The sequence below is a fragment of the Epinephelus fuscoguttatus genome, linkage group LG9 (assembly GCF_011397635.1).
Source record: "Epinephelus fuscoguttatus linkage group LG9, E.fuscoguttatus.final_Chr_v1".
NCBI classification, from domain to species: Eukaryota; Metazoa; Chordata; class Actinopteri; order Perciformes; family Serranidae; genus Epinephelus; species Epinephelus fuscoguttatus.
This window is the reverse complement of record NC_064760.1, coordinates 25,264,946-25,278,874: the sequence shown is the minus strand read 5'-3', so window position 1 is coordinate 25,278,874 and position 13,929 is coordinate 25,264,946. Positions and strand designations below refer to the sequence as shown.

General features: G+C 38.8%; 1 protein-coding gene across 5 annotated transcripts in view; it reads right to left on the bottom strand.

The window, feature by feature from the left end:
* Positions 1–13,929, bottom strand: part of LOC125894961 (hemicentin-1-like) — a 66,004-nt gene that overhangs the window by 50,707 nt on the left and 1,368 nt on the right. The window contains exons 3-5 of one of the 5 annotated variants that reach the window (XM_049586718.1): positions 13,207–13,527; positions 10,946–11,266; positions 3,732–3,989 (exon numbers count right to left, since the gene is read on the bottom strand). In XM_049586718.1, coding sequence (XP_049442675.1) covers positions 3,732–3,989; positions 10,946–11,266; positions 13,207–13,527 — 900 coding nt within the window. Of the gene's footprint in view, positions 1–3,731; positions 3,990–4,152; positions 4,474–10,945; positions 11,267–11,855; positions 12,233–13,206; positions 13,528–13,929 lie in introns of those variants that run through there. The other 4 variants (XM_049586719.1, XM_049586717.1, XM_049586723.1 and 1 more) reach the window with 4 other exon arrangements.

Here is a 13,929-nt window from a genome sequence, read left to right as displayed (position 1 = left end):
TCACTGATGAGGAGGAGTGTGTGAAGCATTAGTTGTAACCAATGATAAGCCACTTCTCCACAGTCACTCAAAGCTGAATCCCATGAACCTTCACTTGGCAAACACATATGAACCGAGCAGGACATAGTGTGTACCATTTCTACAATACTGTGACACAGAAATAGAAGGTCAACATCGTAAAAGAGGGGTGAGGATGCGGGGAGGAAGGGGAGGGGGACAAAACAGGGGAAGAGGAAGAAGAGGCCAAGTATATAGGCAGATTCCTGATGACATTAGGGCTACAATTGTGGACCATGTTGTCAATCACGGCCTCACAATGGCTGAGGCTGGTCGAAGGGTGCAGCCAAATGTTGGGAGAACCACTGTAAATTCAATTATTCAAACATTTCGTCAGGAGAACAGGTGTGTATATTGGACAGTAATTCAGTACTAAACAATTTGCACTACTGTCATTGTGTCATACGTAAGTAATAAGTAAGTGTGTATTTTTCTTTTGCACAATGCTGTAAACAAATTAGAATTGCAGTAAAAATGTGAAACATACGTAGTGTCACCAAGATCTGACTTTTTTGCATTGGAAAACACTTACAGAGTAAACTGCCATAATGAAAACATGACAAAGCCTCTCTTGACTCTCTTGTTCATAAACAATGGTGTCAGCACTTTTCATTTTGATGACACTGACACTTTCACTGACATGAATACTTGCTTTTGAGGAATGAACTATCCATTTTGAGCAAGTGACACAGTTTTGCAGGTTATCAACAAGGTTTTGCAGTTTGCACTAATTGTTTTGAGAAATGCGCCAACTCTTGTGCAAATGTTAATAGTGATGTGAGAAATGCACCAAAGCGATTGAGAAAAACTGTAAAGACAAATGCCCTAAAATATGAAAACACTTCTGACATTGCACCTGCAGCAATAAACAGTCGTATCCTACACTTAATATCTGCTGAAGCTGTTTCAGTGAAGACTCTAAAGGCCGTTAGATTTATGATCATTATTTATTGATTGTTGTTTTTCCTGAAATGTTTACATGTTGTCAACACAGAGTTTTACTGAATACAGAATTATCCATTATCAACAGTAACGCCTCTGTAAACCAGTAGAGGGAAACCTCACACCCACTAATTCTGATAATGAGTCTGGAAGTTTGATTCAGTTCTCTGCAGTCATTAAAGGTACAGTGCGTGATCAACATGTCAACACAAGGACTTAAACAAATTAACTGATGCCACATGACTCAGTGATTGACAGGTTTTGAATGAATAAGAACACTAGGAGGAAACTAAATTAAAGTCTTTAATAATAAATGCTTTGAAAGGTTTTACATAAACATGGAAGCAGAACAGACCTGTATTAGTAATTATAGGCCTAATTAAATCAGAAAAACACAAACTATTATTTACATAATTCAGTCTTTAAGAGTTAAACCCTTTAATCATATATGGGAATATTCATCTAATTTATATGCTGTACAATTACAGTTTGGGCTTTAATAAACATTATTAAACACACATTAAATATATACAGTCACTACATCAAGTACCTACATACAAAAGTAATGTAATAGTGGAAATCTACAGCAAAATAACTTCCAAATGGCATCAAGATTAGTTGCACCAGTGGTGTAGTGGAGGGTATGCTCAGGTATACAGAGTGTACCCACCTCTTTCTCTGGCTGTTTACAGTTTACCCACCTATCAGCCAAAAAGCCATTGATATATATAAAAGAGTATCCCCACTTCCTCCTCAGTAACCTGCCCATCTACTTAGTAGTACACCCACCTCATCAGCTACCACCACACCACTGAGTTGCACCACTTAAATGACAGTATTTGCTTAATTCACAATCTCACATGCTGTTTAAGGATAAACTGTGTGTGGAGCTGTGGGCGTCTAGATTCTTGTTTACTCTCCAGAGGCAGTGGTGCACTGAATGTCACAACAAGACAGTCTTTTCAATGAAATTATTCAACATAAAGGATCTGACTTTCACCAAATCAACAACTAGTGAAGTGACCAAGTGAAAACAGTCTGACTCAGGATTAGAACTAGAGTCACAACCTTTGTTCTGTCACAGCGTCCACAGTGATTCAAATGTAGAAAACACTCACAGTGCTTTTTGTAAGAAGGTTTTCATAGTGAGCTGCTGAGCAGAGGGCAAAAGTAAAGTAGACTGGAATAAGAGAGAAGAGAATTTTCACTCAAAACTTGATCTTCACACCCATAAAGACACATGGCTGATAACAGCACATATGAGACGACACTAAGGCCTTGGTTTCACACGTTACTGTAAAGTTCAGATGCAGAACTTCTCACTTCAACCATCATAACAGAGTTCTCTTCATGTCCCCTCTTACAGCGGACGCCAGAGCCTGCAGCCATCTTGTATTTCTTTTTCTTCCAAGCAAAAAAGACGCAGATCCCAATTAATGCAAGAATCACCACAGCTGCTCTCACACCACATATGAGCAGGGAGTGATCTGTTTGGATAAAGAGACACAAAACAACACTGGTCAAGTTAGTGTTGTGATAGGAGAGTTAGCAGGTCATCTCTGCTGGAGGAAGTCTGATTGACGTGTGTAGCTTAAAGGCTAAATGCTTTATCTTGCATGTAAGATGACATAGAGTGATTACAGTCAACTTCAGGCGAGCAGAAATGATCAACATTTGTACTGAGTAACACAAATCACATGTGTCAAATTCAGCTCAAAAAACCATCCTTCGAAAAGGTAAATGAAAACATCTTCAGTCTCAGTCTAGAGGAGAGGTGAACCCCTGACTCATAAACAGTGACTGTAACATGCTATTATTCTGGTATTATGCTATATCCATTCACAATTCTCTCTCTATCCCACTCCCACCACTTCCACAAATCAGCTGACTATGGGTGTTCCCTTTCTCAGTGAGCTGATCAAACTTTGTCACGATCTCCTTCAGCCATTCATGTTGCTGCTACCAAACTTTAAATCTGTTCTCCTCTCTGCTCCTGTCGGCTGTCACTCCTCCACCCTATTCACCTCCAGTCACCTCATCCAGAGCCCAGGACAAACTTATCAAAAGCCCATTCCTCTTCACATCCAGATCCTCAGCTCCCTCTTCATCTCATCTCATCTCATCTCATCACCGCCATTACCATTCCAGAGTACTCGCAATGATGACAACAAGGGCTGAGTGACAACAGGTGAGAATCCCAATCCTGAAGATGGGATTTGCGACAGGAAACGGACCAGTAACAATCTTAGAAGGGACAACATCCAACATGCCAGGATGATGCTCTGAATTGTCAGGGACTACTCTTAGACTCAGGGAACAAAGACCAAAGGAACTGATTTACGTAATGAAAAATTGAATCTTACTGTGTCTGTTTAGCTGACACAAAATAAAATGAGTACTGTGAAGCTTTGAGTCCTACTTACCATATGGGCCATCATTGCTGGGGGGAGTCACAGTTTGATTGGAGGATGTGATATTAGTGCTGGGGTTGAGTATGCTGACGGTCTCCTTACCCACAGTGGATGTTTCTGTGGTCGTGGTAGGAGCTGTTGTTGGCTCAGTACACAGGGTGTTATTGGCTGCAAACACCCACTGTGATATGTGTGTCCCATTGGGTAAGGTGCAGTTAATGAATATGAAGCCTGAAGGAAAGAAACACATCAGTGGCTGATGTAAAGTTTATCATCAGTGTCATAATCATCAAACTGTTTTTTACTCATGTTCTCACTCACCACAGTTAGTCATCTTCATTTCTTTTGAGACACTGCTGACATTATTCCTGACTGAGCAGACCAGTTCTCCTGAGACGTGTTGTTTCAGAGTGATGTTGGTGGTCTCAGTGTTTCCAGAGAGGAGCTCAGCGTCTGTCAGTGTGTGTCCATCCAGAGTCCAGCTGTACTGAGGACTGTCCCCTCCCTCAGAGGAGCAGGACACCCTCATCTCTCCCTGGGACAGACACTCAGAGACCAGCAGGACAGAGGACACAGGAGCTGAAGGAAACACACTCAGATGACTTTTCATATTAACATCTTGGTCATTTTATACAGTTTCTGATACAGAACAGGCCAGACAGAGATAAATATGAGATATACGTAGAGTATGACGTGAATGTCTATCACTGTTAGTAAATTTCTCAGTAGAAAAGTTACATACCTTGAATGGTCAGCTGTAGAGTCTGCTGCTTTAACGGATGTCCATCTGAATTGAAGGTTTTAAGTTTATATTCCCCACCATCACTCCAGCTCAGGTTATTGATCCTAAATGTTCCATCACTGGGAGTAAATGATGATCTGTTTCCTATCTCATTAAAAATAATCGTATTTTTTCTTCCATTGAGTATTGTTGCTGTTTTGTTTGACCATAGGTATCTAGATGTTTCTGAGGCGCTGTCCATCAGCCGGAGGACCACAGTTCCTCCCAAAGCTCCATAACACTGAGCTCCATCCTGTCTGCCATCACAGGAGGTTTCCTCACCTGGAAAGATGTAAAAAAAAAAAAAAATAATAATAATAAAGATAACAGTTTTATCTTTTGATTTCTCCTAAATGAAGGACAATAACAGAGATGCCTGTCAAATAGAAACAGTTTGCTGCAGCTGTTTCTCTCTCAGACCACGGTTTGCAATCAGGAAGTTGTTCTTGTGCAGCTGAGAATTACACAGACCTGTGACCAGTGGTGAAATGTAACTGAGTACATTTACTTAAGTTCTGTACTTCAGTACAGTTTAGACAGTGCTGTAGTGGAGGGTACACACAAGTATACAGGGTAACCCACCTCTTTTTCTGGCTGTTTACAGCATACCCACCTATCACCCAAATATATAGGAGAGTATACCACTTCCTCCTCAGTAACCTTCACATCTACTTAGAAGTTCGCCCACCTCATCAGCTACCACTGCACCACTGGTTTTTGTCTACTTATACTTTAGTATTTCCATTCCCTGCTACTTTATATTTCTACTCCCTTTCAGAGACAACACTTATACTTTTTACTCCACACATGTTTGAAAATGTACTAGTTTCTTTGAAAACTCAGATTAATAACACAAAATATAATCAACAAATAAATGATGGTGTATTATTACAGGTTAATATCAGATAAGACTTTCATGATCAGTGTGGGGATATTCACAAGCTGAGCAGTATATGAAGTCAATAAATAAATCCACCTTTACCAGCTGCAATGATAATCACACAGTATAAGATATGCATTCTGAAAATTGATATATTTGTAATGAGTACTTTTACTTTTGGTAATTTAAGTATATTTTGATGCTAATACTTAAGTACTTTTGCCCAAGTAAGATTTTTAGTGCATGACTTTTACTTGTTTTTCTATAATGCGGTGTTTGACTTTTACTTCAGTAAAACATCTGAGCATATGTTCCACCACAGCAGGCCAGATATGAAGATACAGGTATGTGCAGAATATGAAATGTACAGTAGTTTAGCAATAAAATATGACATGTACATTTATTAATATCACTTCACCAGAGGGTATAAGAATATATTTAACTCTGCTCCTCTGTTATTCCTCTACATGAATCCGAGGTTTCAAGAGTATAAATCAGTAAATGAAATTAATCTGGGATAGTGAAGCTTTAATTTACTGTCATATGTAAAAAATAGTTTTCCACATAGCTTAACCTGCTGACTTGCCATTCAGTGTAGAATTTTAGAAGCCCTGTTTACTTTCAATTTGTGGAGATTTAGAGCAAGTATATGCAAAAATGGCAGATTTTCTTATTATTTGTGAAGAAACAGTACCATACTGGCATACAGTAAATTTACCATAACCCATAGTTACCCTGCTGTCAGGTACTGTAATCCAAAATACTGTGATATACTGAGAAATAAATTAGGGTAGATGCGCTGTAAAATTACAGAACAATTAAACTGTTACAATAAATTACAGCAGATGCCTTGTAAAATAACAGGAAAATGTTGGCGTCCCTGCTGCCAGTATATCTCTGTTATTTTACAGTGAACCATCACTTAAAATCAGAGCAGAGAAAACTGTCAGTTTGTGTCAACATCATAGATCTATGGCAGTCAAGTGAAGACCAGAGCTGAAAAAACATATTTAATAATATCTAATTCATTTATGTGTCATGATTCTTCCCAGTGTGGGTCAGTATATCAGCTGCAAAACATATCAATGAAGATGATGTACTTTTTAACGAGACTTGAAAATACTGTCACAGCTCACCATGAGAGACTCCCAGTATCATCAGCAACAGTCCGATCACAGCTTCCATGTCTCGTCAGACTCTGTTGACCCAGTCAGCAGCTTACACACAGAGTTTCTACTTTATTTAACAGCAAACATGCACACTAACTGAGCAGCCTGAAATGTCTTCTCTCAGTGATCAGCATAATTGAATCTTTAAGAGTTAAACCTTTAATCATATATGTGAATATTCACCTTAAGTCTATATGGTGGTTTCTGAACTTCTGTGTTTTATAATTAGATGCTAAATTTAGACATACAACAGCAGGAATTTCTGTCATTACACTAAAAAAAGAAGTGAAACAAAGTGTCTTCATACAGTGTATAAACCATAAACACAGCTTCTCCCATAAGATCTTTACACAATATGTACATGTGCACAGTGTGACATCTTTTTATTTTCAATACATTGTTGGGAAATTACATTGCAGAACAGGCCAGACATAGATACAGATATATGTTGAATATGAGACACATGTAGTGGAAGAGTAGAATATGACATGAATGTCTATCAGTAACACTCAGTTTCTCAGTGGTTAAAAAAGCTATATCCTTGAATTGTCAACAGTAAAGTCACCTGTACTGATCTTGGCCCACAGTGGTCTGAAAATCATGTTACTCTGTACTAACATCTGCACAGTTCCTGCTTTAAAGTTCACCTGTACATTTCCTTGTCACACTCTCTCTGTCTCTGTGGTCTCTTCAGACTCTGTCGCCCTCCACTGGCAGCTGTTGATTAAAGGCAAATGCCCGAAAATATGAAAACACTTCTGACATTGCACCTGCAGCAATGAACAGTCATATTTTACACTTAATATCTGCTGAAGCTGTTTCAGTGAAGCCTCTGAAGACAGTAACAGATATATGGTCATTATTTATTGATCATTGATTTCCCTGAAATGTTTACATGTTGTCAACACAGAGTTTTACTGAATACAGAATTATCCATTAGCAACAGTAACGCCTCTGTAAACCAGTAGAGGGAAACCTCACACCCACTAATTCTGATAATGAGTCTGGAAGTTTGATTCAGTTCTCTGCAGTCATTAAAGGTACAGTCCGTGATCAACATGTCAACACAAGGACTTAAACAAATTAACTGATGACACATGACTAAGTGATTGACAGGTTTTGAATGAATAACACTAGAAAACAACTAAATTAAAGTCTTTAATAGCAGGCGCCCATGTACAGGCTGTTGCGGCCTGGCTGCATGTCACTCCTTCCTCTCTCTCCCCCTTCATGCTTGTCTGTCCTATACATTAAAAAGCCCCCAAAATAAAAAAAACAAAATAATAATAAATGCTTTGAAAGGTTTTATATAAACATGGAAGCAAAACAGACCTGCATTAGTAATTATAATCAAATCAGAATAACACAAACTATTATTTACATAATTGAATCTTTAAGAGTTAAACCCTTTAATCATATATGAGAATTACAAACATGCTGTGACTGCAAAATCACATTTAAACACACATAAATATATACAGTCACTACATCAAGTATCTATACAAAAGTGAACACAAATTATCTATAAAACCTTAACTCTTGTCTTCTGAGAAAAATATCTGTTTCCAGTTTTGGACATTGTAATGACAATGTGGAAATCTACAGCAAAATAACTTCCAAATGGCATCAAACTTAGTTGCACCAGTGGTGTAGTGGAGGGTATGCTCAGGTATACAGAGTGTACCCACCTCTTTCTCTGGCTGTTTACAGTTTACCCACCTATTAGCCAAAAACACACCCATAAAGACACATGGCTGATCACAGCACATATGAGACGACACTAAGGCCTTGGTTTCACACGTTACTGTAAAGTTCAGATGCAGAACTTCTCACTTCAACCATCATAACAGAGTTCTCTTCATGTCCCCTCTTACAGCGGACGCCAGAGCCTGCAGCCATCTTGTATTTCTTCTTCTTCCAAGCAAAAAAGACGCAGATCCCAATTAACACAAGAATCACCACAGCTGCTCTCACACCACATATGAGCAGGGAGTGATCTGTTTGGATAAAGAGACACAAAAATCAGATGTTAAGTTAAGACTGCGACAGGAGAGTTAGTTTTGACATAAATGCCAGGGGTCATCTCTGCTGGAGGAAGTCTGATTGACGTGTGTAGCTTAAAGGCTAAATGCTTTATCTCGCATGTAAGATGACATAGAGTGATTACACTCAACTTCAGGCGAGCAGAAATGATCAACATTTGTACTGAGTAACAGAAATCACATGTGTCAAATTCATCTCAAAACATCATCCTTTGAAAAGGTAAATGAACGCCACTTCAGTTCAGTCTCCCATTACCATCACCAGTGCTCGCAGTGATGACCACAAGGGTTGAGTGACAACAGGTGAGAATCCCAATCCTGGAGATGGGATTTGCAGGATTTGTTCAATAATTAGTAGTTGTGTGTATCATTAGTAGTTCAATAGGTTGAACACTGAAAAAGATTCTGATTACTTGCTTTGTGTGTATGAGATGTAATGGTCGCTGTTTATGAGTCAGGGGTTTACCTAACCTCCATTTTGACACTGAATTAATACATCAGCTTTCATTTCCCTTTTTGAAGGGTGGTGCCCCGAGGTGAACTTAATGCAAGTTACATTCAGTTACTCAGGATACATGCTGATCATACATGTTGATGTCACTCTCCTTACCCTCAGTGGAGGTGGAGATGCACTCGCTGAATATGAAGCCTGTGGGCAAAGAAACAGGAAGCCATGACTGATGTCCAGAGTGACCATAACCAACAGTATAACAATTAAAAGTCTTTTTTTTACATCCTCTCGCTCACCACTAGATATCCTACTGACTTTATTCCTGACTGAGCAGACCAGTTGTCCTGAGACGTGTTGTTTCAGAGTGATGTTGGTGGTCTCAGTGTTTCCAGAGAGGAGCTCAGCGTCTGTCAGTGTGTGTCCATCCAGAGTCCAGCTGTACTGAGGACTGTCCCCTCCCTTAGAGGAGCAGGACACCCTCATCTCTCCTGGGACAGACACTCAGAGACCAGCAGGACAGAGGACACAGGAGCTGAAGGAAACACACTCAGATGACTTTTCATATAGTTACAGGCATAGTTACACATATTATGATAGATGAATATCATATAGAGAAAATGACATGAATGTCTTTCAGTGTTAGTACAATTTCCAGTAATAAAGCTATTTACCTTGAATGGTCAACTGTAGAGTCCGCTGCTCTGATCTCCGCCCATTTGAATCATAGATTACAAGAGTATATTCTCCTTCATCACTCCTGCTCAGCTTACTGACCCTAAATGTTCCATCACTGGGAGAAAATGATGATCTGTTTTCTATCTCATTAGACACAATCTGATTCTTTCTCCCATTGAGTATTGTTGTTATTTTGGTTGACAATCGGTAGCTAAATATTTCTGAGGCGCTGTCCATCAGCCGGAGGACCACAGTTCCTCCCAAAGCTCCATAACACTGAGCTCCATCCTGTCTGCCATCACAGGAGGTTTCCACACCTGGAAATTAGAAATATGAGTTTCAAAAAAAAATAAAAAATGAATGAGATAGAAAAGTATACAAACCTGAATAATAATAAAGACATTAAGAAATAAGAATATCAATGTTTTTATCATACCATTTCTACTGAATTAAGAATCATTCCAACTTTTACAGATGTAGAAATATTAATGCATTATAATAAAAAGAGTATTAAAGCTCTGTCCATGTCTCTATCAGACCACAAAATTTGTATGTGCAAGTATCTTAATGTTTCCCTTAAATGGGAGCATTTTCCAGCTGCTGTCAGTGTGTAAAAAGTCACTAAGTGTATATTTTAGGATTTCGTTTGCAAGAACAGATCAATAAAATCAGTAAACCAACACCAGTGTGATCAATATTCCCTGGAGTGCACAACAAAAAAAGGAATCACCACAGCTGCTCTCACACCACATGTGAGCAGGGAGTGATGTGTTCGGACAAAGATGCACAAGAATCACATGTCAAGTTAGTGCTGTGACAGGAGAGTTAGTTTTCACTAGTAACCAGGGCTCATCTCTGCTGGAGGAAGTCATAGTTTGACTGGTGTGTGTAATGTGAGTGGAGGGTTTTATCAACACTTTGGTGTCACTTACCTACAGTTTCTGTGGTCGTGGTAGGAGCTGTTGTTGGCTCAATACACAGAGTGTTATTGGCTGCAAACACCCACTGTGATATGTGTCCCATTGCAAGGTGCAGTTAATAAATATGAAGCCTGAAGAAAAGAAACACATCAATGACTGATGTACAGTTAATCATCAGTGTCATAATCATCAAACTGTTTTTTACTCATGTTCTCACTCACCACAGTTAGTAATCTTCATTTCTTTTGAGACACTGCTGACTTTATTCCTGACTGAGCAGACCAGTTGTCCTGAGATGTGTTGTTTCAGAGTGATGTTGGTGGTCTCAGTGCTTCCAGAGAGGAGCTCAGCGTCTGTCAGTGTGTGTCCATCCAGAGTCCAGCTGTACTGAGGACTGTCCCCTCCCTCAGAGGAGCAGGACACCCTCATCTCTCCTGGGACAGACACTCAGAGACCAGCAGGACAGAGGACACAGGAGCTGAAGGAAACACACTCAGATGACTTTTCATATAGTTACAGGCATAGTTACACATATTATGTAGAATATCATATAGCAATAGAATATGACGTGAATGTCTATCAGTGTTAATAAATTTCCCAGTAAAAAAGTTATTTACCTTGAATAGACAAATGTAGAGTCCGCTCCTCTGATATCCGTCCATTTGAATCGTAGGTTGAAAGTTTATATTCGCCACCATCACTCCAGCTCAGGTTATTGATCCTAAATGTTCCATCACTGGGAGTAAATGATGATCTGTTTTCTATCTCATTAGACACAATCAGATTCTTTCTCCCACTGAGTATTACTGTTGTTTTGTTTGACCATTGGTATCTAGATATTTCTGAGGCGCTGTCCATCAGCCGGAGGACCACAGTTCCTCCCAAAGCTCCATAACACTGAGCTCCATCCTGTCTGCCATCACAGGAGGTTTCCTCACCTGGAAATGAAAAATTAAAAAATAAATAAATAAATGAATGAGATAGAAAATTATGAATAATAGTATTTTATTCTATTAATTTTTGAAAAACTCAAGAACCAAAAACAATTTATGGGATTTATGTTTCTCTCAATGCAGACAGTGAAGTGTCCTGGTGCAGGAGAGCCAAAAACAAATGTTTGACAGACAATCATTTCTCCTTAAGACTCGTGTACAAAGTTCCCTCCTCTTAGCAGTAGGCTACATTTAGTTATTGAGCTGCATTTGCAATCCTCCCTTTTAAGTTCAGTAACTGAGTGAGAATAAAATCAATCTAGAATACTGAATCTTTAAGTTACTGTCATATGTAAATAATAGTTATACACAAACCATCACTTAAAATCAGAGCAGAGAAAACTGTCAGTTTGTGTCAACATCATAGATCTATGGCAGTCAAGTGAAGACCAGAGCTGAAAAAACATATTTAATAATATCTAATTCATTTATGTGTCATGATTCTTCCCAGTGTGGGTCAGTATATCAGCTGCAACACATATCAGTGAAGATGATGTACTTTTTAACGAGACTTGAAAATACTGTCACAGCTCACCATGAGAGACTCCCAGTATCATCAGCAACAGTCCGATCACAGCTTCCATGTCTCCTCAGACTCTGTTGACCCAGTCAGCAGCTTACACACAAGAGTTTCTACTTTATTTAACAGCAAACATGCACACACTAACTGAGCAGCCTGAAATGTCTTCTCTTAGTGATCAGCAGGAGAAAGGAGGCAGATCATTGTGGCCAACTGGTCACTTCCTCATTTATGTTGAGAGCAGTCTGACTAGATGGCCTGAAAGCCTTAAAAGGATGCTGATGACAAAAAAAATTAGCACAATTCTGAAGGTGGTTTCTGAACTTCTGTGTTTTATAATTAGATGTTACATTTAACCACACATGACCAGGAATTTCTGTCATTACACTAAAAAAAGAAGTGAAACAAAGTGTCTTCATACAGTGTATAAACCATAAACACAGCTTCTCCCACAAGATCTTTACACAATATGTACATGTGCACAGTGTGACATCTTTTTATTTTCAATACATTGCTGGGAAATTACATTGCAGAACAGGCCAGACATAGATACAGATATATGTCGAATATGAGACACATGTAGTTGAGCAGTAGAATATGACATGAATGTCTATCAGTAACACTCAGTTTCTCAGTGGTTAAAAAAGCTATTATCCTTGAATTGTCAACAGTAGAGTCCGCTGTACTGATCTCCGCCCTTCTGAATCAAAGCTTAGAAGAGTATATTCCCCACCATCACTCCAGCTCAGGTTATTGATCTTAAATGTTCCATCACTGGGAGTAAATGATGATCTGTTTTCTATCTCATTAGACACAATCAGATTCTTTCTCCCACTGAGTATTACTGTTGTTTTGTTTGACCATTGGTATCTAGATATTTCTGAGGCGCTGTCCATCAGCCGGAGGACCACAGTTCCTCCCAAAGCTCCATAACACTGAGCTCCATCCTGTCTGCCATCACAGGAGGTTTCCTCACCTGGAAAGTTTCAAACATAAGTTGGGATATTCAGAAGCTGAGCAGTTTATGAAGTCATTAAATTAACTCCACCTTTACCAGCTGCAATGATAATCACACAGTATAAGATATGTACTTTTGCTTTAGGTAATTTAGGTATACTTTGATGCTAATACTTAAGTACTTTTGCCCAAGTAAGATTTTTAGTGCGTGACTTTTACTTGTTTTTCTATAATGCGGTGTTTGACTTTTACTTCAGTTATAGATCTGAGCATATGTTCCACCACAGCAGGCCAGATATGAAGATACAGGTATGTGCATAAATTATGAAATATACAGTAGTTTAGCAATAAAATATGACAGGTACATTTATTAAAATCACTTCACCAGAGGGTATAAGAATATATTTACCTTGAATGGTCAACTGTAGAGTCTTCTGCTCAGTGATTCGTCCATCTGAATCAAAGGTTATCAGAGTATATTCCCCACCATCACTCCAGCTCAGGTCATTGATCCTAAATGTTCCATCACTGGGAGTAAAGAAGGATCGGTTTTTGATCTCGTTAGACACAATCTGATTCTTTCTCCCAATGAGTATTGTTGTTGTTTTGGTTGACCATTGGTATCTAAATATTTCTGAGGCGCTGTCCATCAGCTGGAGGACCACAGTTCCTCCCAAAGCTCCATAACACTGAGCTCCATCCTGTCTGCCATCACAGGAGGTTTCCTCACCTGGAAAGTTTCAAACATAAGTTGTCAGGATAATGACAAAGAGACATTTGCTGCAGCTGTTTCTCTGCCAGACCACAGTTTGCAACACAGCTTGTACTTGAGGTTTTTCTTACGTTCTACTGTACTCATACTACATTTCAGGAGGACATATTGCAGTTTTTACTACTCCATTTATTCTTCAGTGATTACTTTTCAGATTCATATTTCACATGAATATGCAATACAATAAATTTTCGATAAAATATAAGATGCAGTGGCAAAGATGGAACTAGCCAAAAGACTGCAAAGATCTTGAAATTAATACTTTAAGTACATTTTACATTTACATTTTGCATAAGACATAGACATGTTTAGTTTAGCAATAGAATATGACATGTATGTCTATCAATGTTACTGAAGTCC